The sequence below is a fragment of the Strix uralensis genome, chromosome 5 (genome assembly GCF_047716275.1).
Source record: "Strix uralensis isolate ZFMK-TIS-50842 chromosome 5, bStrUra1, whole genome shotgun sequence".
NCBI lineage: Eukaryota > Metazoa > Chordata > Aves > Strigiformes > Strigidae > Strix > Strix uralensis.
The window spans coordinates 9,473,570-9,499,571 of NC_133976.1; the positions used below are offsets into that span (position 1 = coordinate 9,473,570).

At 37.9% G+C, this 26,002-nt stretch overlaps 1 protein-coding gene across 7 annotated transcripts in view; it reads left to right on the top strand.

The window, feature by feature from the left end:
• Window positions 1-26,002, top strand: part of SEMA3D (semaphorin 3D) — a 142,718-nt gene that overhangs the window by 71,791 nt on the left and 44,925 nt on the right. For all 7 annotated transcript variants that reach the window (XM_074869848.1, XM_074869846.1, XM_074869849.1 and 4 more), the window contains 5 exons: window positions 4,526-4,588; window positions 6,334-6,453; window positions 10,577-10,670; window positions 13,902-14,030; window positions 19,886-20,028. In XM_074869848.1, coding sequence (XP_074725949.1) covers window positions 4,526-4,588; window positions 6,334-6,453; window positions 10,577-10,670; window positions 13,902-14,030; window positions 19,886-20,028 — 549 coding nt within the window. The remainder of the gene's footprint in view (window positions 1-4,525; window positions 4,589-6,333; window positions 6,454-10,576; window positions 10,671-13,901; window positions 14,031-19,885; window positions 20,029-26,002) is intronic.

Consider the following 26,002-nt stretch of genomic DNA (forward strand, 5'->3'; position numbering starts at 1 on the left):
TTGTACGAAGTAGGATGACACTATTTCTTGAGGAACTTCTTCATGAGTAACTTTCTACCACAAGCCTTTACTTATCAGATTTTTTTTTTTTTTTTTTTTTTTGTAACGTTGCTTATTTTTACCAGCTGAGCTAATCAATTTCCATGTGGCAACTTAATAAATACTTACCTGGAGCTCTGACGAAGAGGAGCTCTAACACCTCCTTTAATGTAGTATGCAATTCAGCTATGTTATTAAAGTGCTATTCCACTATTAGAGTGGAATAAGGGCTCTTTGCCAAGTTATGTTGTCTTTTGTACCATACTCCATTTTCATTGGAAAATCAAGTTATTCCTTCCCTCACTAAAAATTGGTTTGAAGCCTTACAAACATAAAATAAGACCAATAGGCCTGTAATTTGCTCAGATATCTTGTGTTCCTCCTCTTTTGTATTGTGACAATATATAGTATTTTCCACTCTTTTCCAGTATTTTCCACTCTAAATCATCCCTGATTTAGTAACTTCATTAGAAATGATTCTTGGAAAAGCTGTAATTTCATACAACAGTTTCTTTGCAATCAAAGTTCACTTTTATTTTTGAGGCATCACTTCCCCTAAGGATTTATAGTCTTAAGTGTTAGCCCAGGAACAAAATTGGATGGAGAAAGATAGCTACAGATAGATGAGGAAAATACTTGTCACCAGTGTTGTTAATTCGTAACAGATGGCAGTTTAAATGAAACTCTTACCACTGAGTCCAGCTATTACTTATGTATGTGTATAATGATGTATATATCATCCATGTATCAATTTATGTATGTAAATAGTCTATTTTTTTTTAAATTCACTTTTCCCTTTTCAGTTCTTTCTTATAGTAAAAATGCATGTTTGGAGGAAGGAAAAATGTTACTTTTAGAAATTACTTTCTCCTGATCTGAAAAGGACCTTTGTGGTTTTTAATGTTTTGTTTTAATCAGAAATCAATTTCCAGCTACCCTTTAAAGCGATACCTTATCTATCCTACACTTATGTACTACTTAATTATGTACTCCTGGGAGATTTTCTTTCACTCTGCTAACAGAGAACTTATTAACTTGCATTTATTAGGAGATTTTAATTTCTTTCCTGTTGCTAAATTTAAGAAAATATTTGTAGAATGATTTAAAAGTAACTGTGTAAGGTTGTTTTTTCTTTATTGGGCTACAGAAGATAAAATCAGGAAATCATTACAGTAGCAGATCTTTGAAATTTTGATACGGATATTTTGCAAGGAAAATAAACGGAAGATTAAGAGAAGAAAATAATCCTGTTTAAGTATATAGTTCATGTATTTCAACTAGTTACATTCTTGCCTTAAATTCAGTAACCCCACCTAGCTATTCCAGGATTTCTGCAGACATTTCAAATACAGATGCAACCATAAAATATATATCAAATTAGTGCTGTTTGTAACATGAAATTATTATAAATTTAAATGTCAGTGTTGTTATCACCATTATTATATATTGTTTGGCTGTTTTGGGCTTTTTTTTTCTTTTTTTGAGGTTTTACTTTTTGAGGAATTTAGGAAAAAGACCTTGTTAAGATGTTACTATTGTGAATTCAGCATGTGAACTGAAAAAATTATGAAACAAAATGATGAATTTCAAAGCATCAAAATTTCATCTACAAGATTTTAATTATAAAAGAATCTACTGGAGCATCTTGTCTAACTTTTTGCATATCATGAAACTAAGTAGTTTTCTGAATAAAATATAATACTAAGACTTAGTTTCACCCCCTACATAAAAGCCAACACAAATGTATGTAAATAAGCTTATACATGTAAAAATTCAGTAATACTATTTCACATGTCTGAAGTTACTTGTGTGTCAGTGTTTGAGGGAACCAGTCCGGTGGTACTGTTACACAGCATGTGATCTAATAAAAAATTAAGTTTATGCTTTCTTGCTCAGCACATTGGCTCATTATTTATTATGCAATTTTCTTGACCTATTACAATTTAAAGCTGACAGTTTCTGGGAACCTCTCATTTCTCTTGTGGAAAGCAAATAAGTATCACTTTAACTCCTCCATATATAATTGCAAATTGATTTTAAAGTTGGATCACTTAGCTTCACTTTTCATTGTCCAATGTGGCCTTGTAAAATGCTAAATACTGAGGTTGTTGAGTAGCCAGAAAGTAAAACAATTGATTTTTCTGTGATAATTGTCTGTGGTCAATTATCATAGAGAAGGGGGAGTGTATATCTCAGCCTGACTGGTTCAGCTTGTATGACAAACACTTTTTCCCATGAAGGAGTCTGTACAGGAACTGTGGGTAGAGTCGAGCCCATTAATACATGGGATGTCTTCAAGCAGATGTCTTTGAATATAACTGGGCCTCCCAAATCAGGGGTCTGGTTCTTCTGTGTAGTTGACAAGGAGAATTGGGCATTTTCAAAAGCCTACAGAGGGACATCTTGTCTACCTAATTGGATGCCTAAACTGGCCAAAAATCTCCAAAACCCCACAAAGACCTCTAGCCTTCTCTGTTACTGATACAAGCATTCTGGGCAGAATTGGGCTTAAAGTGTATGTACAAGAGAAGTGAAGATCAGATCTCAGCTTAAGTCTCCTTGGCCAAATGTGTTCAGAGATCCATAATCTTATATTCCTCCAGCTGTTCCTTTTCATCAGCTTTTCTTCACCAGAACCTCTTAAACCTCAGCCCTCCTCCTTAACCCAATGGCACTTGTGCCAGACCAGTGCTGCAAGCTAGACTCATCCCACTCGGCCCAGGCAGAGACCAGATGAGTTCACTGGTACTACCTTCAGCTCTTCCCAACAGCTTTGCAATGTTTCCAGTACTTTCCTCCATACTTTCTTGTACGCTGTGTAATCCAGACACACTGGCATGGTGGACTTCAGCCTGCAATTTCATACCTGGATGGTATCAACGATATCATTGTGAGAAAATGCTCTGGGAAAGTAAATTTATGCTCTGGTGCTGAGATGTTGTTATACTGCCTTATCTCTGACTTTAAGTAAATATTGCAGTAAAGTTTAAGTAACTTAAAATACATTATCTTTGCTAAGAGCTTGTAATCAGAAAGGTAACAGTAAATTCACTTGAGAGGAAATTAATTTTCTTGCGGAAAGACAATACATCCATTTTCACTGGGAAGAGGAGAGGAAGAAGTGAAATAAAAAGGCTGTTTCCAGATTGAGAGGAACACTGACTGTAGATTTTGGACACTGATAAAGCTCTTTGGCACACAACACTCTTTTGCTTTCCTTACCAGTGGGGGACTGAGCTTGTGTATGTGGCAAGCCACATCCTACAAGGTGCCAAAAGCTGGGTGAGCGAAAGGGAGTATTAGAGCAGTTAACTCCTCTTGCATGTGGTTGAGTTGTGCATCCTTCCTTGATGATCATTTTTTTCTAATGAATATTATAATAATTCTTTATTTCTATATATTTCACTATTTAAGATTTTATAAAGTGTGATTTGAGACTCAACACTACTCTAAAGCATCTGTGACTACTCATAGTCTGCATACTGGTTCCTGGGACTTAAAGCAATTTTCTAACCAATATTTGCTCAAAAATTAGTGTGATTTGTTGTTGTTAATATTACTCATGAGAAATGACAATAGCTTTGTCTTGTCAAAAGAAGAAGGAAAAAAGATCCTTGTTCAGCATGGTGGTTCTGGAAGACTTGATATTTTGCTTCTATTTTTAATTTAATAGAATCAAACATGTAATCAATAATATCTATTTTTGACTGTTTAATTGAAATCAATGAGCCAGAAGCTGAGCTGTTGTTCATTGATATTTCTTCACTAACACAATTGGAGTTACAGTAGCTGATAGTAATTTGTCATCTGTCTCCATGTACACCAAAACCTAGTTTACAGTGCAGATGAAAGAAGAAGGAGAAACAATAATAATATATGCTACCATTTATGTAAGGTATTCGCCTCTAAACTTCTATGTCATTTTCTCAGTAAACTCAGTTACTGTTGATGGGTGACATTTTTAAACCGTGTGCTATTGATTTGTCAAATATACTTTTTGTTCTACAAATTTCCCTTAAGCTACCTTTCGTCCTTTGAACAAAACTTCTTTTCATTTGAAAATTGGCAGTAAGAGCTAAGTATTTTTTTATAAAGGCTTTGCCAAGTTCACTGGACCAAATTCATCACAAATGTAATTTGCCTTATTTTGCAGGCAGTTTAGTTTCAGGATGATTTGGCTCATCATATTGTTGAGAAAAACACACAATTCATAATGGTGACAAGGTGTGCTAGCCAGATCAGCTAAGTACATTTTAAAAGTACGTATAACCAATGAAGAAATGAACAAAGAACAAGGGTTTTGATTTAAAAGCTCTTCACTTTTTGTAATGGACCCCTGTATTCAAAGTCATGTTAATTTTAATTTACATGCAAATTCCTTTAACATGCATAAATCTGTTTTAACTGTTCATTCGAGGAAATAGTTAAACTAAAGTCATAGGACAATTTATAATATGATCTATGTCTTATTTTAACTTTGTTACAGATTTACTGGCCTGCAGCAAAAGAAAAGGTAGAATTATGCAAATTAGCTGGGAAAGATGCCTATGTAAGTATGGTATATATTTTTGATTATTGCTGAGAATATTGTATATCTGTGTATTTGTTTCTAAATGCACAAAATGGTTTAGTAAGTTGCTGTTACACTTTTTTTTCTGGAACTAATGAACTGTTTTTTCTTCATTTAAAACAATGCTATACTTCTATTTTTTTCCTTAAATGTTAATGCTTCAAGAAAAAAAATATTCAATATTGCAAGCAGGAATCATGCTAAGCCATCCTTGTATGTAACAAATGCAGTTGAGAGATGAATGGACTTTCCTCTAAAATGTATCCCAGGCGATGCTCCCCTGAAATATTTTTTTTTTTTTTTTCTCCTCAAACTGCTTCTTTTTTCCTGGGAATATCCTGAATGTAACTTCATTATAATTCATTAATGAAACAGAGTAGCAGAGCAGAGTACAAATTAACTTAATTTGCAGACATCTGCAGTTAAGATTAAAACAAAATCTCAGACTCATTAGCTTTTCCTTGGAACAACGTATCTTCTTTAGGAAGTCCATTTAGGAGGTGTATTTAAGGTACCTCCATATATACAATACAACTTTCATATCTCTTTTGCATAGCACAGATCACATCATGTGTCTAGAGCCCACTATAAAAGTAAATATTTCCCAGCTGTATAATAAAATTTCTTCCTTTTCTCTCCACAAATCTTGTGGTTTCTATCCAGCTTGTCTGTTACCAAGGTAGACTCCAGCTCAAAACACTCTCTCAGCTCTTTGCCTGAGGAATTTCAACTTTTCATGCTAACTTGTTGCTACCCTTACCATTGCAGCAGACAAAACCTAAACAACACCTCTGCTGAACACTGGGAAAATTCTGATACTGGTCTATATGGAGTATTTGTGCTGATCTATTTCTACACTAAGACAAAAGGAAAGGGAACAGAGAGGGGAATATTTGTTTTGAACATAGATCATAAATATCCTCTTTTTGCTTCCTGCATTGTCTCTGCAACTTGCCTCTCACTTAGGTGTAGGGTGGTAGCTTGAACGTATGAATACTACTTGTTTATTCCCTCCTAAGTATCTTGTTATATGTATATGTATTTATTTAATTTTGGGGAAGGCTGCAGCAAGCCTTTCCTAACACCCCATGTAGCACCCTTGCAGTGTGCAGCAGCTGCCTGTGCTACTTCCCAGCAAGGACCAAGCCCAGCTAGAGCCAGGACTGACCCGAGCATCCCATAGGACTCAGAAATGCCCAAATAAAAGTGACCAGTAAGATGTGGTTGGCGCAAAGAAAGCTCACTCGTACACAAAACATACCCTTGAAAGTATGCTGAAGTCTTTCAATACACCACAATGATTTCTATTGTGTATTCTTTGGTGTTAAAGCATGTGCAGATCCCTGTATTGGGAGCAAAGTCAGGATGATTGGTAGCCAGACTAATCCAGTGGCTCTCCGACCTCTGCCCAGTTGTTGACAGTGGTTGTTTGCTGCAACACAGGCTGAGCAGATATCCTCCAAACTGTGCTGTAACCACATAGCTTCTCACGGCTGTAAGCACTATAGCAGAATTAGGCTTGCAAGTCTGATTGATGAACTGCCTAGTAGATAGCCACCACAAATTCATAGCTGTCACAACTTTGAACTATTTAGTAAACAGTCTCTGCTACAGTAGTTTTGAGTTTAAATACACCAATGCTAGGGCTATAACCTAGTACAATGTATAATGTGAAAGAGAAGAATAAACATGAAAGTTAACCTTTCTCTTTGTTTTCCCAATAGACAGAATGCGCCAATTTTATCAGGGTTCTTCAGCCCTACAACCGAACTCATGTTTATGTCTGTGGCACGGGAGCGTTTCACCCTCTCTGTGGATACATTGAACTTGGAACTCACAAAGAGGTAATTTAATTTCCTCACTAGTCTGACACGCCAAGCAATAACCCTCGTCTTGTTTAGCATTCATCATAGATTGGAAAATACTATGCGAGTGTGTAAAAAATGAACTGACAGCAGCTTGCATAAATAACAGGATAAATGGTGGATTTTGCAGGTCAGGCGGGAACTCTTGTTCTCACATTTGATATGTGCATATCGCTTTTGAACAAAGAACTTTCCTCAGTAAAGCTTAATACACAAAGTTCTTCAGAATGACACTTTCATATGATTAACTAAGTGAAGAGAACATTTAACACAGATGTCTTGCTTTCTAGTAAGTCATTTCCGCACATATTTTCTGCTTACATACACACATACGCATGCACAGTTCAGGATGACACTGTGGTTCTTTTAATGTATGTATACCCTTGGTCCACAGATGGTTTCCTATTCATTGTGCATGAGAGTAATACACAGTTTAAAACGGTCTCTGAGCCTGAGTCCAAGGTTGGCATCTCAGGACTTTGCAGATGGTTTGCAACCCTGTCGCTAAGTAGATGTTGGGTATCCTCCATCACTAGTGGCATATTCCTGAACTGAAGTTAGCAGCTGATTGGTCTTCATTTGCTGGTGACAAAGAAATCTCTATCCTAAGTGGTAAATGTTTGAGACCTAACCCCCACAACAGAAGAATTTTGGTGTTGTGTCAAGCAGCCACTTAGTACACAAGTCTCTTTTTAACTCCTATATGTATAGCACCTTGGCTATATTTATAACACTGGCTCTGTTCTCAGACAGTGTTGAGATGTGACATGTCGGCCACTTGCCTGTGGTGCAGGCTTCCTATGCTGCTGTAGAAATAGCTATCTCTTTTCTTTGGGTCTCAGTGAAGTTCTAGAATATAAGAAATGAGGTCTAATGCGATAAACTGAAATATGTACACATTGGAGTTATTCTGACATATGGAATCAAGGGCAGATGCTCACAGGAAAAAAAAAAAAAAAAAAAGAAGAGAAAAACGTTATTAACACTTGCCCAGGCTGAGACCCATCATTATATTCCACACAATCTGTGGGTGGGTTGACCAGCCCAGAGGGGCTGTCTATGTTACAGAAAACCGAAGCTGCCTGCAATCTGTACAGTGGTGTTCTTTTCTAATAAGTCTTTAACGCTCCTAGTATTTTCTGGTATACACTGTGCAATTGGGCTTGCAATGAAATAATTTTGTAGGCACCTTTGCTCCAGTACTTTAAATATTCCAGTTGAAGCAACTGAAATTTTAGATCCCTTGTATCATGCTGATTCCTTAGCCTGAATGATCAAATACACAGATGAATTGAACAGAATATCTCTCAGCAAAAGTAAGACTCTGGTTTACCCCTGAGTCATTAGCAAGATACCTTATTCACTCTACTATTGCACCTTTAACTGCTTCATTTGTGAAAGTTTTTTTCCTCAGACATTATGAAGTTATGGATTTGGTCTGATTGTTCAGTCCAGCAGCCTGTTTAGCCAAGGGGTCTGTCTCAATTAGATGTGACCAATTACCTTATGAGAGGAAATGGAAGAAGAATCCTGGTATTGTATTTCCTAATCCCCTCACTGTCTCCCAGTTCTGCCTCTCCTGAATTCCTCCTGGTTGCTCAGCTGCAGTGGTAGGTTGGACAGTGTTCAGCACTACTTATGCCTCTTCTGATGGTGCATCTCTTCTACAGCTTCCTACTCAATTAAGAGCTTTGAATGGCATCAGGTATACTTTCCCTTTCCTTCTTGGACCCCAAACACCCTACAGCCACTCTTCTTGCACTGCCTCTCCAGATAAATGTGACAAGGCAGGAGGGTACTGAGGACAGACCCATTGACATGAGATTGACAGGCAGCTGAAAATGTGTCCTCGTTATAGGGACTGAAGCCGGGAGATCTATGTGGTAATTCAAAGCACTTTTATTGCAGATCTGTTCTTTTAAGTCTTTTTTTTTCCTTTTTTTTTTGTTTTTTTTTGTTTTTTTTTTTTTTGTAATCTATGGGTTATAAGAATAGGCAATAGATGTTTGGTAATTAGAAACCTCTACAGGAAGCTGTGGAATGCCTAGGAAAGCCAGGGCCTGAGATAGCCTCATGGAAGCTATGGAACCAGCTCTGCTGACCTTTGAAAGCTGCCGGTGGATCTGCCCAGTGGTCTGCTGGCCACTGCCAATGCTGTGAAAACAGAGAGGAAAACAGTGTGGATCAGGTGACTCAAAACCACAGCAGACACTGCTTTTGAAGCAGTACAAATCCCCTACGGATCACACAATTAAAGGGGATTAAAGTCCTAGTCTTGCTAATGCTGGAGTTGCTGCCAAAACTTCTCTTGGCTGGTGAAGAAGAGGCTTGGTCTGGTTGGTGCTGTTAGCCACAGCTCTCCAGGGGATGCTCTTTTCTTTGAAAGCTTTATCCAAAGTGAAAGCAGGAGGTTAATTCTGTGTGAATGCCTGGTAGTGTCCATTATTTTGTCTGGGTGAAGTCTGAAATATTTGATGTTGATCTATAAAGCCCTCAGTCCCTTGAGTACTGCTGGACTTGCAGACAGCCTCTTTGCATGTGACATGTCAAGGGTCCTCTGAGCAGCTCAGGACTGCGCATCTTAGAAGAAAGGAGCATGGGACACTAACATAGTGTTGTCAAAAAAAAAAAAAAAAGTTTAATTTTTAATTTAGTTTTGTCCTTGGTGTGCTCTGATCCACTTCAGTAGCCTGAGAATTTGGTTTACCTGATATCCCACAGGTTTGGGAAGATGACAAGGGTTGTTGTTTGATGATTAAATTCTGCTTTATATGAGCTAGGATTGCTGGAGGAAATGGAATTTATGTTCACAGATTGAAATTGATTTTTCTTTTCTCTTAAAGAGCTTAATTATTCAATATCCTAGGCTTTTGTCTTCTGAGCCTAGAGAGTTTAGGAGACACCTCAATGAAATAAAAACATTTGTTCATTTATAATCTGATGTACATTAAGGTTGAATTGAATTAATATGTTGTGAAGTCTGATCCTATGTGTCCATCTTCAGGCATACTTAACTGTCATTTGTACTCTTCAGTCATCTTGCAAGACAGAGGTATAGAAACAAAGAATTAAAATCACTTCACCCTTTTTGAAGTAATTGTTTAAATCATAAAGGTGTTTTGATTTTTTAAAAACTAGTTTAAAAAGTTATGTCTCTACATAGATGTTAAACCTACAATGATTTGATTCCTGAACACTAGTGAGAATTTAAATATCACTGTAGGTAGGAGAGCATGTTAACAGCACTTCTGTAGGCAATCTCCCTTCTCTAACAGCAGCAGAATTCTGAAAATTAAGTCTCTATACTTGCAAAGACTTCACTGTACTCCACTGAGCAATCAATTTGCCTTCAGAAAGACTCACTATGGGTTTCAGGTTAAGTGTGCTTTTAGGAAACTAATGAAAGGAACGAGTAAAAGCATCTTTGTCGGCAGTTCAAAACTATAATAAAATTTCTAATTGATACTTACAACAGTTGAGTTGTTGATTGCCCATTGAAAACATCAGGAATAGTTTTTAAATAATTTCTTTTCTTTATCTTCCTCTATGCCCTTGTTCTGTGACTCAGGAATTAATCACACTGTATTTGGAAACTACAAGGAAGGATCCATTCTGATATCTCTTGTATCATTAGCCTTGTTAAAAATAACAAGAGAGAGCATATGCTGCTTTCATTTAAAAGGGGCTGAACTGTGTCTGCTGTAAACATTATTCAGCAGTCCCTGGAGAAATTTAGGAGTCAGCCAGAATCCCTCCTGGGTCTCCTGTTGCAACACAGTCTATCAGCACTTTCCCAAATAGAAGCCAGTGCCTTTTAAGTACAATCCAGCATTTAATTTGAGTAGAAATGAACAATGCATCTTTTTTTCTGAAAATATTTTTTTTTTTTAGATTTGTTTGTCACTATAGAGTGAACAGGATATGTTAAAACAATGAGTAAAAAAAATCCAGATATAAAACAGAGACACGGGCTGTAAACATCAATGCTGAGACAGCTGCGTGATCTAACAGACCTTCACTTCATGTGTTAGCAGAACAGTCCATCTAAGTGAGATTTTTCTCTGCAGCCACACCAGGATAATGAATATTTGTTTATTCTCAGGAAACGGTATTCCGGCTGGATACTCAGAACTTGGAGTCTGGCAGGTTGAAATGCCCTTTCGATCCTCAGCAGCCGTTTGCTTCAGTGATGGCAGGTAAGAAACCATCAGAGCCGGGTACTCCTCTCAGATGTGCAATGGCTTCGTATGTGAGCCTGGGGTCAGAGGCTCAGCAGATGTCATCACTGGAGCTCCTCTGGCGTTAGTTGTGTTTCCGATGCTGGTTTGTGCTCTCGGAGCTGAGGGAGCCATCAGTCTGCAGACACCAAAGAGCTGGAAACGCAGCAACACAAACAGAGACATTTGAGAGGCTGTGAAGCCTCTGCCAGTTGAGCAGGAAAGCAGTTTCATCCTTACCCATTCATTTCTCCTTTAAGAAGACAACAAAAAAAAACACACGGACAGACAACGTTTGAAGCACTTCTGGGCCTCTTTCTGCAATTATCAATATGTTCTGCCCTTTGAAGTCTGCTGACATCCACTATTTCCATAAATACATTTTTGAGGTTTCTATTTACTCGAGTAGCCACTTCTGAAGCTGGAAGCCTAGAAACAAGATAGTGCAATCTGCCTGCTGCGTGCATCACAGCACTGTGTGGTCTGACATTTGGTGCAGAGCAATGTCAGCTTGACCTCTGGATTTCAAATCACTATAAGAGCTACTTTTGTCATGGTTTGGTTCATAGCTTTGGACAATTTTCATTTAACTTGTCCGTCAAGCATATGAATGCAAGATAAGAGTGAAGCACCATGACGTTTTCATTTACAGCCAAAGAGCAGTGGTGACAATGCTTTGAAGTATCGGTCACTCTGTGTTATAAAAAGAATATGACTAATGCTCAGTCTTTATTCTCAGATAATAAGATAGATGATTTGTGATTCTGACCCAACAGATGGGGCAGGACTTCCTTTATTAAAAACAATAGATTAAAGCCAGAGCTTATTCTTCTCAGGGACCCCTAGTACTGTTTAATGACCGTGAAGTCTATTTTTAGAATGGGTTTCTAGAAACTTTAAGGTTTTTTTTCTTTTTCTTTTTTTTAATGCAATAGAATTCCATGATTTATTATAGCATTGGCTAATTTCAGTAGCACTCTAGTGCTTTGACTGCTCTATTACATCTTGAGAAATGAAGAAGCTGCTGTGTTTTAGCTAACTAAAACATGGACTTCAGTACAGAATAAGAATTTTCAAGCTAGATAAAATTAATGGTCAGGATATTCTAGTATCCCTTCTCTGATTGTGCCTGGTGTCAAGTGCTTTGCAATAATATACAAGGAGCATTGTAAAGAGTTACAGGCCTGACCAGAGAATGTGTTCTTGGCCTATCTTTTGATGATTACTTTATTCCCAAAAGTGCTAGGAGAGCAGTATAGCTCATGGATAAGATACTGCACTGGGATGCAGTTCCATCTCTGCCTCTGATGAGAACAGTAACCTTTGGCACGTCACTTCTCTCTGCCTGGTTTTATTTATCTGCTAACTAGTGATAAAGATTACTTATATCCTTCAGAAAACACTGAAGTTGGTTATATATACATGAGTTAGATAATATTTCTTTATATTTTCATTCACGTATGTAGGTTAATGCAACTGTGTAATTTTAATTCTTTGTAGAAATGCATAATCTCTCTTTGAATTCTACACAGCATTTCACCCCAGGTAAATTCCACAGGTAAATTTGAAAAGCTAGTCTTTTTGACTGAAAAATCACCTGCTCATCATCCGTCTTCTATTACAAATTACCACTCACCAATACTGTTCTGGACATAACTGGAACTTGGAATGAGGGATACCAAAAACCAAGAGAAGTGCTGAAAACCTTGTCAGCAGAGCTTAAGCAATGATGGAGAATTTCTCTTAGCCCTTCAGATTTATTGATCACTGAGTGCCTGTCAGTTAGCAAACACCAATTACCCTGCTCATTCCTCATTATGACAAATACCTTTCAGAATGTACTATTGTTTCTTTACAAAGGCGACATGCTGTCTGAAAGATGTGCTTTCCAATACTGTCATGGAAATAATACATAAGTAACAATAATAATGAGGTAAAAAGAAAGCTGGTAGATCTTTTTTGGCCAAATAAAGTGCTTGTGGATCATGGATTGTGGTTTTGTTGTTTTTTGGTTTTTTTTTTCCCCTTGATCTTATTTTTTTAAGTGCATTTACATCTTTTGCAAATGAAAACACAAATGTCTGTGTTGAATGCTATTTATTCTGCATTCACTCTCAACAAAGGACTTGTCTCTAAAAGATCTTGTGAAATATTTCCACCCAGAGTATCAGAAAACCTGGAGAAGGAACTCCTGGAAGGGGAATTTTATGTATCATATAGCTATTTATATGATTATCGTTTATGAACATGAACCTTTTTTTTTTGACAAACTTCAGGAATTTATTGTTGCAAGTCATTAAACAAAACCCAATTCCTTCAACCAATAAAGCTATCTGGTTCTTTTGCAGGAAAAAAAAAAGGTATTGTAAAATGGTCTATGCAGTAAAAAAAAATTCATAGTGATACTCTGCTTCTTTTTTAGAAAAGTACTGAGATCTGAAGAAAGACAGACAATATTGCACAGTTCTTAAGGCTGTGAAGTTTTGCATTGCTGACAAAGCTGGCAGAAAGCTAAATAGTAACTGCAATTGCAGCAGGCACAATCTACTGTATTATAGATATATTTTCCTTGTGAGACAAATTCTGGCTGACTTATTCAAGCAAGATGTCCCATATATTTTAGTGGAAGTACTCACTGTGTTAAAATGATCATGATTTGGGTCTGCAGCCATATTCCTAACATTAACACATTACATAGTTGAGAATTCCTAGGTGCCTAAATTCCTCTTTGTGTGAATGAAGTGTTGGACAGAGATCCCTACACCAGGAAAGGGCCGAGCAGCAAAGTTCCCTCAGTGAAGCATCCATCATGTTTACTAGCTCAAGCCCAGGAGCAGCAAAGCCACCGGGGCCATGGCAAGCCTGGGACACAAGAGGTAGCTTGAATGAGCTCATGGGGCTGGGTGCTCAGATCAAATACACCTTCATACCCTTAAGAGCCCAGCACCCACTTTTCTGAGTGCCTAAAAGAACTGAAAATTAGACTTGGATTCCTTTCCTTCTCAGGCATATAATTACAAATATTACCCTCATTTAAATGTAAGTAACTTCACAGAACCAAAAGTTGATTAAAATATAAGCCAATAATACTTTAAAACATTAGATTAGTTCATAGGCCAGTTAAACACGGGTGTTGTTCACCCAACAAAAAACAGTTTTAATTTTGTTTACTCCACATCTGTAAAAACCCTATTTCTTTTTCATTTGCAGATGAGTATCTTTATGCTGGAACTGCTTCTGATTTCCTTGGCAAAGACACTGCTCTAACACGTTCTCTGGGCCCTTCTCACGACCACCATTACATCAGAACTGACATTTCTGAACATTACTGGCTTACTGGTAAGATCCCAAACATATGCTGTTGTCATCTGCATTGTCCCTGCCTCTCTGAAGTTAATAGCCCCTTTCTTATATAAATATATGTCCAGTAACTATAAATACAGATATTGTATCATGGTATCTTTGGATTACGTAGGCTTTTTTTAAAAAAGCTCAGTGGAACAAAAATGCACTTGAGAAAAGTCACAGAGGTGGAAATGCTAATTAAGGAAAGAGTAGGAGCGTAGGACCTAATCATTCTTTTCGTCTTTACTCATGACTTAAATGCTTCTATTTCCAGTCTTGTTGGAATAAGTTTTTTTAAACCCTTTTCCCAATCACTTGCTAAAAGCTGTTCCCTACAGCATGTTGAAATGACAGACTAGAAATTCCTTGTTTTTAGGTAGGAGGTCTTTTTTTTTTTTTTTTCCTTTTCTGAGGGGGAAAAATACCCTTTGTTGCTGTGAGGATCATTTTAAAACCACTAAGGGCACCCTAAAATAGCTTCCCAAGCAAAACACTGCTTTCTCTTGCCCGTTAAAAAATATTCTGAGCTAGTAAACCCTCTAAAAAACTAGATGCATTTACACCCAGCCAGTCTGAAACCACACACAGAGTGACATGGAAAACTTTGCTCACAAGCTAACTCTGCTCAATTAAAGCATCCCCCTTTTAGCCATCAACTGTCTTTAAAGATGTGGCAACACTGGCCCTGATTCAGGATGCCTGTGTAACTATTATGGGTGCATTGTAAAGCCAGGGCTTGCTGACCACAGGGTTAAGTTGTCTTCCCAGCAGACAACTTCTGAAAGGGATAATTTTGCCTCTTAACTCTTTGAGACCTCAACAAGAGGAAATGTTCCTTTTTATTATTTTTTTCCCTCCCCCTTTTCTCCCTTCTTGTAAGCTGTTGCCTTACATTTCTATCTAGATGTAACTCCATAACCTCAGGATTTCTGCTGCGAGATGAGGAGAAAAGGAGAAGCCACTCAAAGTCATTTTACTGCTCCAGATCGGAGCAGTCCTTTGGACAGATAGAAAAATCTCACATCTGACTCTGCTGACCTATCCCACTTTCATCACCTGTGCTCAAATCCTTTCTTGTCCCACCTCTCCTATCTCCTGTCTCTCATTTGTACACGTCCCTTGTGCAGTGTAGACCAAAAATGAGCTGTAGGCGATGTGGACCAGGAGGGGTCCTTCCAGCAGGCAGTTCTCTAACTGTAACTAACTGTGCAACTGAATATCCAGTTTTATTTCTGGCAGCCTGTTGATGCTTACCATGGAAAGGCGGTTGGGGTAGTCACTTTCCTAAGGGATGCTATAATATCCTAAAAGGAAAGATTTACTGCAGTTTGGTCCTGAGGAGCATCTGGTGTTATCGTTAGTATAGATCCACCTTGATGAGCATTACAGGGTTCAGTTCCCAGCCCAAAAGAACTTATAGCTTAAACATTTCTTTATGCTATTAATGTTTCTTCATGAGCACTCTGAGGCAAGAGAACAGTACAAGAACATGGAATAAACTAAAGGTTTGAGAACTGTTTATGTGGTTTAGTTGGTTTAGGAGGTTTAGGAGGCTGGGTGGGGGGTGTCTGCCTTTCTTCTTTCTTATAGATTGATTCATGTTTTATTCTGTTTTCACTTAAAGTGCCTGTATTTGTGAAAGTTTTCTAAGTAGAATAATATATTAATATGTCTGGGTTTGAAAAACAGCATTAGTGTGCTAGACTGTGACGTGAAAATTAGCCCACACTATATAAACACTGAAGACTCCATATATTCTTCAGGTTTACCTTGTTTCCAGCCATATAAAAAACTACAGCCACACTCTGTTTAAGACTTCACATACACAATCCATGCAGTGTTATACTAAGAGGCATAGATATAAACTAGGTGCTTTTAATATTCTGAAACAATCCTTTTAAGGTTGGAGAAAATTTTGAGTGAAACTCTATATGATGGGATCATTTCTGCTTAAGCCATAGGAAAGCCAATATATTTCTAGTTTATTGTGTAACATTACTAATTACATACATTTGTGCTTTCAGCCGATATTGGTATAAAGAAAATATTTACTTGATTTCAGGTTTAAAACTCCCATCTCATCTAAATCCCCTCTTCCCTAAATCTACCACCCATTTACCAAGCATGTGTTAGACCTCCAGGAAAAGTTGTACATACTTGAGTAATTGTACAATTAGCAATAAATGATTTCCAGGCATGACTTATGTTTTACTTAGGATAAGCATAAAGTGTATAACTTGTTTTTTTCCAGAGGGCTGAGGAAGTTTTGCTATAATGCACCTTAATATTTTAAAAGTTTAGCCTTATTCTGTTTCTGAAAACAGGATTATCCTTTCCTGAGGGAAGGGAGGGAAAGGCAAAGCACAAGGGAAGAATGCGTAGGATACCTTCCAGTTCCTTGCAGGGCATCTCTATCTTGACTAATTAAGACATGTCTTAATCTCAATGACTGAATAGCAGCTCCACAAAGGAGAAGGGAGGAAGGCAGCTAATCTTTCCCATGACTCATGCTCACACAGGCTCATACTCCTGCACATGGTGGCACTGAAGACAGAGGGGATGCTGCCTCTGCTCAGACTTCAGCCCTTCTCCTGCAGAGCTGAAGAATAAGGAACTTCCACAGCTGCTGACCGGATCTGCCTCACCTGTGGCCGGGGCAGAGGATGAGGCACGTGGGGCCACCAGCCTGGATGGCAAAGCCACCCTCTGGAACCGAGTCTGCCCCCCACCAGCCAAGCAGGCAGAGGAGGGCATCCCTTGGTGGGATACCCGAGCCCTAAACAGCTGCACATTCCTCCCTCCTGTATAGGAAGCTAAAGCCATAGTTGGAATGAGTGCTTCCCTACATTACATTAATCTTTTTAAAAAAATCTTTTTTTCATTGCAATTTAGTTGTCTTCACCAGGGCAAAGACTTTCAGGCAATGACTTCTTTATATCCTGAGAACTTTGGATGGGATTCAGCTCACTTAGCTGTAAAAGGCAAAAGTTATCATCCTGTCTGAGCTCAGTCGTTTCAGTTGTCTTTGTCTGTAATTTACAGAGAGAGGTGACACTTCCAGAGGGTGACTCACCCCACCTATTGTAGGAATCTGTCTTAAAATAGGATTATTCATTGTCACTTTTTGACTGGTGTCCCTCCCTGAGAGAGGACCTGGATGAGTATAGGTTAGGAGCTTGACTTCGAGACAGTTAAAGGTAAATGAGGTGAGCACTATCCTTTGCATTTTATCATGCCACATGTTTCTGGCAACCCAATTACAAAGAGCTGATGCCTCCCACTGGTTTGGGCTGTTTTTTCATTTCTTCATGTTCTGGGATTTTCTACTCATTTTCTGTCCTCGTTTTCTGAGCCTAATGAGTCTTACTTCTCTGTAGGTCTTGCTAAGACATGCACAGTTGCACTGTTTAAAACTACTGCTGGCGTTAGAAGAGTGTGAGAGCCAGCAGGTAACCAAAAGCAAACCCAGCGGTTTTGGTTTTGCTAGGTGTAGGTGAAGGGCTAGGTGTAACAGCTCTTCCCACTAGGCCACAAGAACATGTTTAAAAAAGCACAACCAACACCTGGATTTATTGTACCATCTATTGTCAGAGCTTGTGATGCCTTTAATCCCCTGCTTTGTTACATACAATCTAGCCATGAAATTAATATGTGGGAAAACCTTCTATTGAAGCAATTGTGGGGACAACTGTGTGTATGGGAAAACAGACAGTGGTTTAAAATCGTCATCATGTAATTTGTTTCCCATGCAAAAAATCCAAAAACAATTTACCGTTGATTTAAACGCACTTTTCTATGTTGTATGGATGGATTACAAAAGATGAGACAAAGATCTCACTTGCAAACATAATATGCTTCTCAGATCGTGATCTCTTTCATTAAATTGTTTTCAGTCTCTTTGTCCCCATATCTTTTACAATGTATTTTTGTTTGGATTTAACTTTGAACTTCAGTGTTTTCAATTGTGATTTAAAATCATTAAATATTTGTGTTCCCTTAATTTGTTAGAGATTCTTCTAAATCTGTTCCAGGAATTGGTATTGAGATATTTGTTTTTGCATTTGGCTTGCCAAGTAAAGCAATGAAATTTAATTTAAAAAAAACATATATTCAGAGTTTTGTTCTGTGAATGTGGGTTAAAAAAATTTATGTGAAATTCAAAAGCATGCTATAGAAGTATTTCACAGGTTTTCCTATTAAATGGCTATTTAGCTAACCGCATATTTAAGAAACCATACTGGAAGCGTATTTATGTATTTATTCACGCTTAGAGATCTAATCTTCAAAGTAACATTACAGGCCCTGAGGGGTAATTGAATATTTTCTTTAGGCTCATTCTGAAATCTTAACAAATTTATAGAGCTTGATGCCTGCATAATTTCATTTTTCTGCTGACGCCATTCTCTAGTGTCAGAAAGGTTTAAAATGAAAGCAGCACTGTGGCTGTTTTGACCCATAAATTTACTCTTCTGTCATGAAGGTGCACATTCAGCACTTAAACACATCCCATTTTGTCTCAAGCCTTCAACTGTGCAGTTTTGAATCAAGGACCCTCTTTGTGTCTTGTGTGTACTGTGGAGTTCATGGCGAAAATTCCTCAAGGCTAATATAAAGTAACAATCATTATAAAAAGGACAGAGGCATGAAGACACATTAAAATCTCATGATAGTGTTCCCCATATATCGTCAGTGTTCTCTGTTTACTCTACCATCTTACACCATCCTCCTTACTGCTTTCTACTACCGCCTGCCTGCTATGGGGGACAAAGACTGTGTATTTTACTGCTGAAAGAATGTATTTTAGAGTCAAGGGTCTCTTTGCACCATATTTGTATAACCACTTCTGTTTAAAGGAAAACATCATTGATCCAAGTGCCTCAGAAGAGCTCATCTATTGTAACACATTGGGGAATGTCTTAAAAATCACTTTCCCAAGTGTCTGGTTCACTTGTGCAAGACAGTGTTGTTGCCAGCTCTGCTGCAGTCAGGGAACCCTGGAATTAATTTGATTTCTGGTTTTAGTGCAAAATTTAAAGAAGAATAAAACAAACCCAAAGCCAAAACAAAAACAAAACCCCACAGTGAGCAGGTAGAGCAGGACTGGAGATCATGGATGAGATAGCTGAGGAAGACAGTGAAGGATATGTATTAAATTCTTGGCCCAATAACCATGCCTCTAAAAACCAGGCAGAGACACCCGATCTTGCACTGGCAGAGACCAGAAGTAATGTAATGGCTCAGCATGTCAAGGCAAGGCATGATGTAGCATTTCTTGCAAAAAGCAGTTTTAAATAACCCAAACAGACTGTTATGTTGATATAACTAATCTGTTTTCATGTACAACAAGGAACTGTGTCCTTAAGACTAACCAGTCAGTTGTGGAGTTTGGTATGCTAAATCCCAGCATGACACTGGGAGTTGTGGAGTTTGGTATGCTAAATCCCAGCATGGCACTGTACTGGATTTGGTAAATATAGTCAGTAAGATTGTTATAGCACAGGTATGTAGAAACTTCTGACTTAGGAAAGCTATCCTTTATAGCGAATTCTTAATCCCACAGATCAGTAAAGAATCTTTTATTCCTTTGTAAGCTATCTCTAGTATGTACTCATCTTTATGCAAGTGATATACAAAATATATACAAAAGCATCACACTGAGAATAAATATTTCAGAATCTATGGTGGCTTTCTCTTGGAGTTAGTAAGAAATTTGCCACTACATGTCTATACAGTGATATTTTTATTTCACTAGAAGATGCAACATAAATGCAGATATTGAAGCAAAAATTTAGTAGCAGGTATTAAGACCTGTCTTCAGATTTTTAAAACCATTTTTTGTAAACTTCTAGGAGCAAAATTCATTGGAACTTTTCCCATCCCGGACACCTATAACCCAGATGATGACAAAATCTACTTCTTTTTTCGAGAAATATCGCAAGATAGTGGCACGTCTGACAAGACAATCCTTTCCCGAGTCGGGAGAGTTTGTAAGGTGAGGACTCTATCTTTTTATTTTATTTAAAGGGAAAAAAACTGTTTGGTTTGTTTCTTTGAGAAATCTGTTTTCCCCTTCAGATCAGAAGGAAATAATGTTGCTACCCAGTGAGCCATCATAGTAATTTTTCTGAGCATAGGTTACTAATGACATCTTAAATTTACTCATCTGAAAAATAGACTTGATATTGACTGTGTACGTGTTTTTAAAAAGCTAATATACTTATAAATTACAATCCTGTGTCTAAACGATAATGTATTGACCTTCAGATATGCAACAGTGACTTGCTTTGTTTCATAAGCTTTAAGTGAGGACTGACTTGTTGAAGTGTACACAATGGCAAGGTATTTGGGTTTTTGTGGAAAGTGCCCACTGAATGGAGGGATATACAATCCCTTCAGTCTAGCTCAGTATGTCATTCCTGGGCACTACTAAGAACTGCGGTCAGTCATTTGTTTCTGCACATTCCTGATAATCAGTTAGGGTGAGGGGAGGCTAGAAATGTATATCATTTCTGAGCTACACCCACATCTGCCTGGAGGTTTCCTCCCCTGGGAAGAAGTGCAGTCCTTGACCTGTTGACCAGGAGGAACCAGACCCCAGGTCTGCTGCAGTGTGAAAAGTTTCATTTGGTTGGTGCCTGACCTCTTTTAGATGATTACTCCCTTCACTTTCTCTTTTCATTAAGCTTGGTTTTGCCCCTTAGAAAAGATTTCTCCCCCTGTGGTATTCATAATGCAGACCCAGATTTTCATGAGCTGCACTCTTTTTGAAGAAGCATCTCTGTCAAGGACAGAAGCCTCCTCAAATGGTAATGAGAAGATAAAACAATTCCTGCATATGAAGAGAGCAGTCAGTGTCCAGTTTGCTGTTTAACAGCCTGCTGGTTTTGCTAAGGTCTTCTTCTCACTACAGCAGAAGCTGTAGAAGCTTCCCACTACAGCAGAAGCTATTGACTTCTGTGTCAGATATACTCTTTCCCCACTCCTTTGTCCCATAATACTCTAGGAACTGAAGCAGTCAGTGTAAGTTCTCCCATCCTGTCCTTAGATCTTCAGTGAATCCAGGTACCCAGGAGTCACTGATAAAAGTCAGGAAAATGGGACTTTAAAGTTGTCTTCATATTAGTAAATATAAGCTTTGAGCAAATGTTTATCTCGTGATGAACTAGGTATCAGCAACACCATCACAGCAGTCACACAAGTAGGTACATTTCTGTGATGTTTTGTTCAGAAGCTTTCATTTACTTACATTTTCTGAGCAATGTGACTGCTGGCAGTGAAAATTATCTTCTTAAGAAGTTTGAAAATTAGTAAACAAAAGAATTTATGATCTGAAGTGTCTAGAAGAAGACACATCTTACATACAGCTAATGGGCACACACTGAAAAATGAAGAGTGGACATGCGTATGTAAATCTACAACTGCTCTGCAGTCCAGCATACTCCTAACTCCAGTTGAGATTTCAGTGACCACATCCATTTCACACTTCGGTCCTTGAGATAAAATGTTAAGAAAACAAAATACTCATTCATAAATCAGTTCTCTAGCAGGTTTTTAGCCAGACAAAAGAATGGATAATCTTTAGTTGGGTATTTCACAGCAGTGTGATTAATGGCAGAATGGAAACGCTAACATATATGATTTGCTGCTAGACATGACATTTGCTGATTATAAGAAAGCACTTAATGCATTAGGAGGAATTGGTAGACAACATTTTCAAGCCAAGCCACATGAGAGATTATAGTAAACTAGGATATATTAGTGAGAGATCTCCAGCATCCTTTACCTAGAGAAAAAAGGAGATAAGATATCATAATAAAAGCAAATGTATTGTAAGGAAATCCTAATGACCATGCGTAATCATACTTCAGAGGAGACTGAATTTGTAAAGTAGTCATGTTAACGGGAAAAAAATGTCATGAATTTTATTTTAGTAGTCAAAGCAAAACAATGGAAACTGATAAATAAGGTGATTATTATTAAAGTTAGTTTTTCACTGTCTTTATTTACCAAGCACTTCACAATGAATGCAGAATTCTCTTGAAAATTCAGGCTTCTGTTTTTTGGTACACGTGTCCTGATTACCTGCAAATAAAAAAACATTATAATGCAATTTATTATAATGAAAATAAAATTATTATCGGTATTTAATATAAATTAAAACATGCAGATAAACCCCTCTGTTTATGGACTAAAGATCCTCTGAATCTGTGCTCTGACATGAAATATCTGCTATGCTTAATTGTCTCTGATATAGGATCAATGTCTTTGGTTGCAGTAGTTGATAACATAACAATTTCTACTTGCACTGTCTCATTAATGTGACCTGTACTGCATAAAGTTAAGCCTTTGCCTTCTTTCCCCAGCAAGCAGAGAATAATAGTGCATGGGAGGAGCCCAGCAACTTTTGAAATCATTTGCTTGGTGTAAAGCTGGTATTATTCTACTAGAACTCAGTTGTTCTCTACCCCACTTTGCCTTAGGGCTCCTGTACATTAATGCCAGAGACACGTGCTGAAATTAGAATAGGCTTTGTTTTTAATAAGGAGGTTAGTCAATGCAGCCTATTCTTTGGCTAATTTTCAATGGCTCAACAATATGGTCTCTCACTGATCCTCCCCCTTAGGGAAAATTTTCTCTTGGAAGTATTCTCTTTTCCCAGCTACTTTCAGACCCAGAAGATTACAATACCCTTGCTGGCAGCTCTTCGCCCAGAGTCAAACAGCTGTCACTTGTCCTGTTCATAAGACCATACTTACCGTCCTGAAGCATGCATTGTAATAACGCAGCAACTGTAGCACTAAATAGCACTAGTTTAGATTTACGTCATCTGCATTCTGTATATCACTAGGGGATATCAGTATGAATTGGGAGGAAGAGCTTTCAACAGTCACTTTCAGAACCACTTGTGTAATTTATCATGGCAAACAGCATTTCCTATTGTTGGTTTGAGGGAGGCAGAAAAAGTATGATTGGCCTGTCTGTAATACCTGATATTACTTATGGTATGTTTCTACTTATATAAAGTGTAATCTGTTGGGTTATGTGCTTTCTTTTCAAGTAAAAATTAAAAATACTGTTAAAGATTAGCCAGCAATGTTTATTTGTTTTTAAAACACATACAGATACACACATGTATATTAGATGATCATACAAACCTTAACTTCTTAAGAGTGTGGACCCACATATTTCTATTTCTAGAAACACAGGCATAAGCTTTTACAGATACATTGTCTTCAAGCCCACACTGCTGAACCAGTTTTCATCAGCTAAAGACACAGCACAGTCATTACACACTGAGCCAGATTTAAAAAAAAAATAATTGCAGCATCTGTGCACTGTGCCCTCTGCAGTCAAGTAACAGGTCAGCTACATTTTTGTATACATATCCACCACAAAATGATCACAGAATTATAATTCTATTTAAGGACAACCTAACATATGCACAAATATAGCCCTAGAAAAGACCTAGGTTTCCCTCATATTTTCCCCATTCGAATCCAGTGAGAAAGAAAAATCCTAATTTACAGGAGTCCACAGAAAGGCTTTGGAGAGGGAGGAAGGTTGTTGGGGGTTTTGCGTGTTTGTTTTCTATATAGAAAAACATTTTTTCATAGTTACAACCTCATTCTATTGGAATGGAGTGGAAATTAGCCAAAAGCAGTAGTCTCTCTGCTGCAATATGAAAATCCAGTTTATTATTATAGCGGTTTGCGTTTGCTGTGTTACAAGCTTCTCTTTAATGGTTTTGGTGATGTATTGCAAAAGTTACGGTGTGCAGTCTTAGAGACTGGTTTCCGAGACCTCAACTGCCAAGAAATCAGACTTTGGCCCCTGATGCTTTCCCATATTTCCCAAAGTGTTCAGTATCCAGAAGTGGCCTTTGTTCTAGTGGGAACAAGTGAGCTCTTTGTCTTTTTTTTTTTTTTTTTTGGAATGCCATTCCACCCTCTTATATACCATGCTGTACCTGGAGATGAGAATATAGCAATTAGGCACAGCCCCCTTGGTTAAACTGTACTTTTTAAACACACTGGAATGTAATCATTTTAAGAGCTCCTGAGTTGAGAGCCCAGGACACACCTTGCATTCCACCTTTGGGTAATGTGATTTATTTCCAAAGCCACGAACATGAACAGAGTTCAAGGCTATGACCTTGCCTCCCGTCTGGTGCTTTAAGGCAATTTATATTCCTGGAATGTCAGGAGGGAGCTATTCCTCTGTGACTCTTGAGATGAGGGTCTCCGGTGGGCTTTGCCATGGGGCTGCTTGTGTATAAAAGCTAGGAGGTGAATTTCTTGTCCTGGAAATAGTCTAGCCATGCCTTTACTGTGACTAGGGATAACTGGGTCATTAACATTCTTTGTATTTCTATATTGTGTAATGCATCACTGTGTAGATAATTGATCTATCTCCAGAATCATTTGAGTTGTCCACATAGTATAATGCTTTACCGTTCAGGCGTATTAGCTTGGATCCCGGAAGCGAAATAGCCATGTTAACATGTTCTCAGCAGGGCTAATTAGTCTGGGCTCAGAGCCATGCTCATGCAGCTATCCTGCTTCCAGTTCTGGAGGCAACTCATTCCAGACAAGGTTTAACTTACTGTGTATTACATGATTACATACTTTCTCTGTCACCATAATATTGCCTAGTTACAATGCAAACCATGGGTAATGGATTTTTTTGTTTGTTTTATTTTTCAGGGTTTTTTTTATTTCTCAATGGTAATGATTAAAACCAGTTTGAAAATGTCATCCCTAGAAAAACTTTGGCCCTCATTTGCCTGTTGAGCATCTTTGCAGCAGTAGGTCTTTCAGCAGCCAACTCCTCTTGGACTTCCAAATTGGATATTTGAATATTATGTCCCATTTGAAAGTTTTCAAATTGTGTAGAAAAGCAGATGCTCATCAAGATGATTTTGTTTTAAGGGCTGATGTGTTGGAAACAGGCCAGTTCCATATAGTATCTGCTTCTAACTATGATGAATTAAGAGATAAAACCTCAGGCTTTGTTAGGTCTTTTGGTCAGACTTTCCTTATTGGCAAGGGTACAGGCATGAGTATACGAAGTTTTGTATGTTTTTGTCCCTCATGGGTGTGTTTCAACAATGTAATTGGTGGTTTTTTTGAGGGGGAAATCATGATTTGCAGATGAAGCAAAAATATGCAAGTTATGCTTATGTATAAAGAGGTGTGTCTGAATTTTACTGAGCCTCAGGGAAAATGAAAAAGGAATTGCAGTGTCAAGATAGAACTTTAAAAATTGGATTATGGAAATGCAGCTGCCCAACCTCTGAAGCAAACTCATCCTAGTTGCCAGAGAAAGTCACTGGAGAAGACACTGTTGGTAACCCACTGGCTTGGAAGTGGAAAACCTACAGAGTTAATTGGAGTGGAGTTCCTACGTCTAATCCAAAGTCCCTGACTTCAGAGTGCTTTGATTCAGATGTTCAAACATCTCTAAAAGTAGCAAATAATGACTTTGTGATTTTTGAAATTTTCTGATGTGATAAAATTAGCTTCTTGGGTTTTTTCCTGTCAGAACATTTAATAAGAAAATGTAGCACGGTTTACAGTTCAGGCTTTGCTGTTGTTGATTGACTACATTGCTGTAAATGAAGATTTTTCAGGATGCTAGATTCTAAAGGACTCTGTAGGATGTTGACCTACCTCTGTTTTTTGGTCTCATACTTTTCCAGCTCTCAACCTGTGGTTGTCAATACTGTGGTCACATTGTCCTACACTAGTGACTTTTGGCACTTCTATGTGTCCAAGCAAGGAAAGTAATTATTAGGCATTAACTTCAATCAATAAAGGCAGATGACTATTTTTTAGAGGAAGACTCCTTCCATCTTCAGCCAAAATCACTCTTTGAAGAATGTATTTTCCACTGACTATAAAGGGAGCTTTGCCCTACTGGGTCCCTGGAATGTGAAATTCAAGGCATTATTTAAGAATGTGAAATTC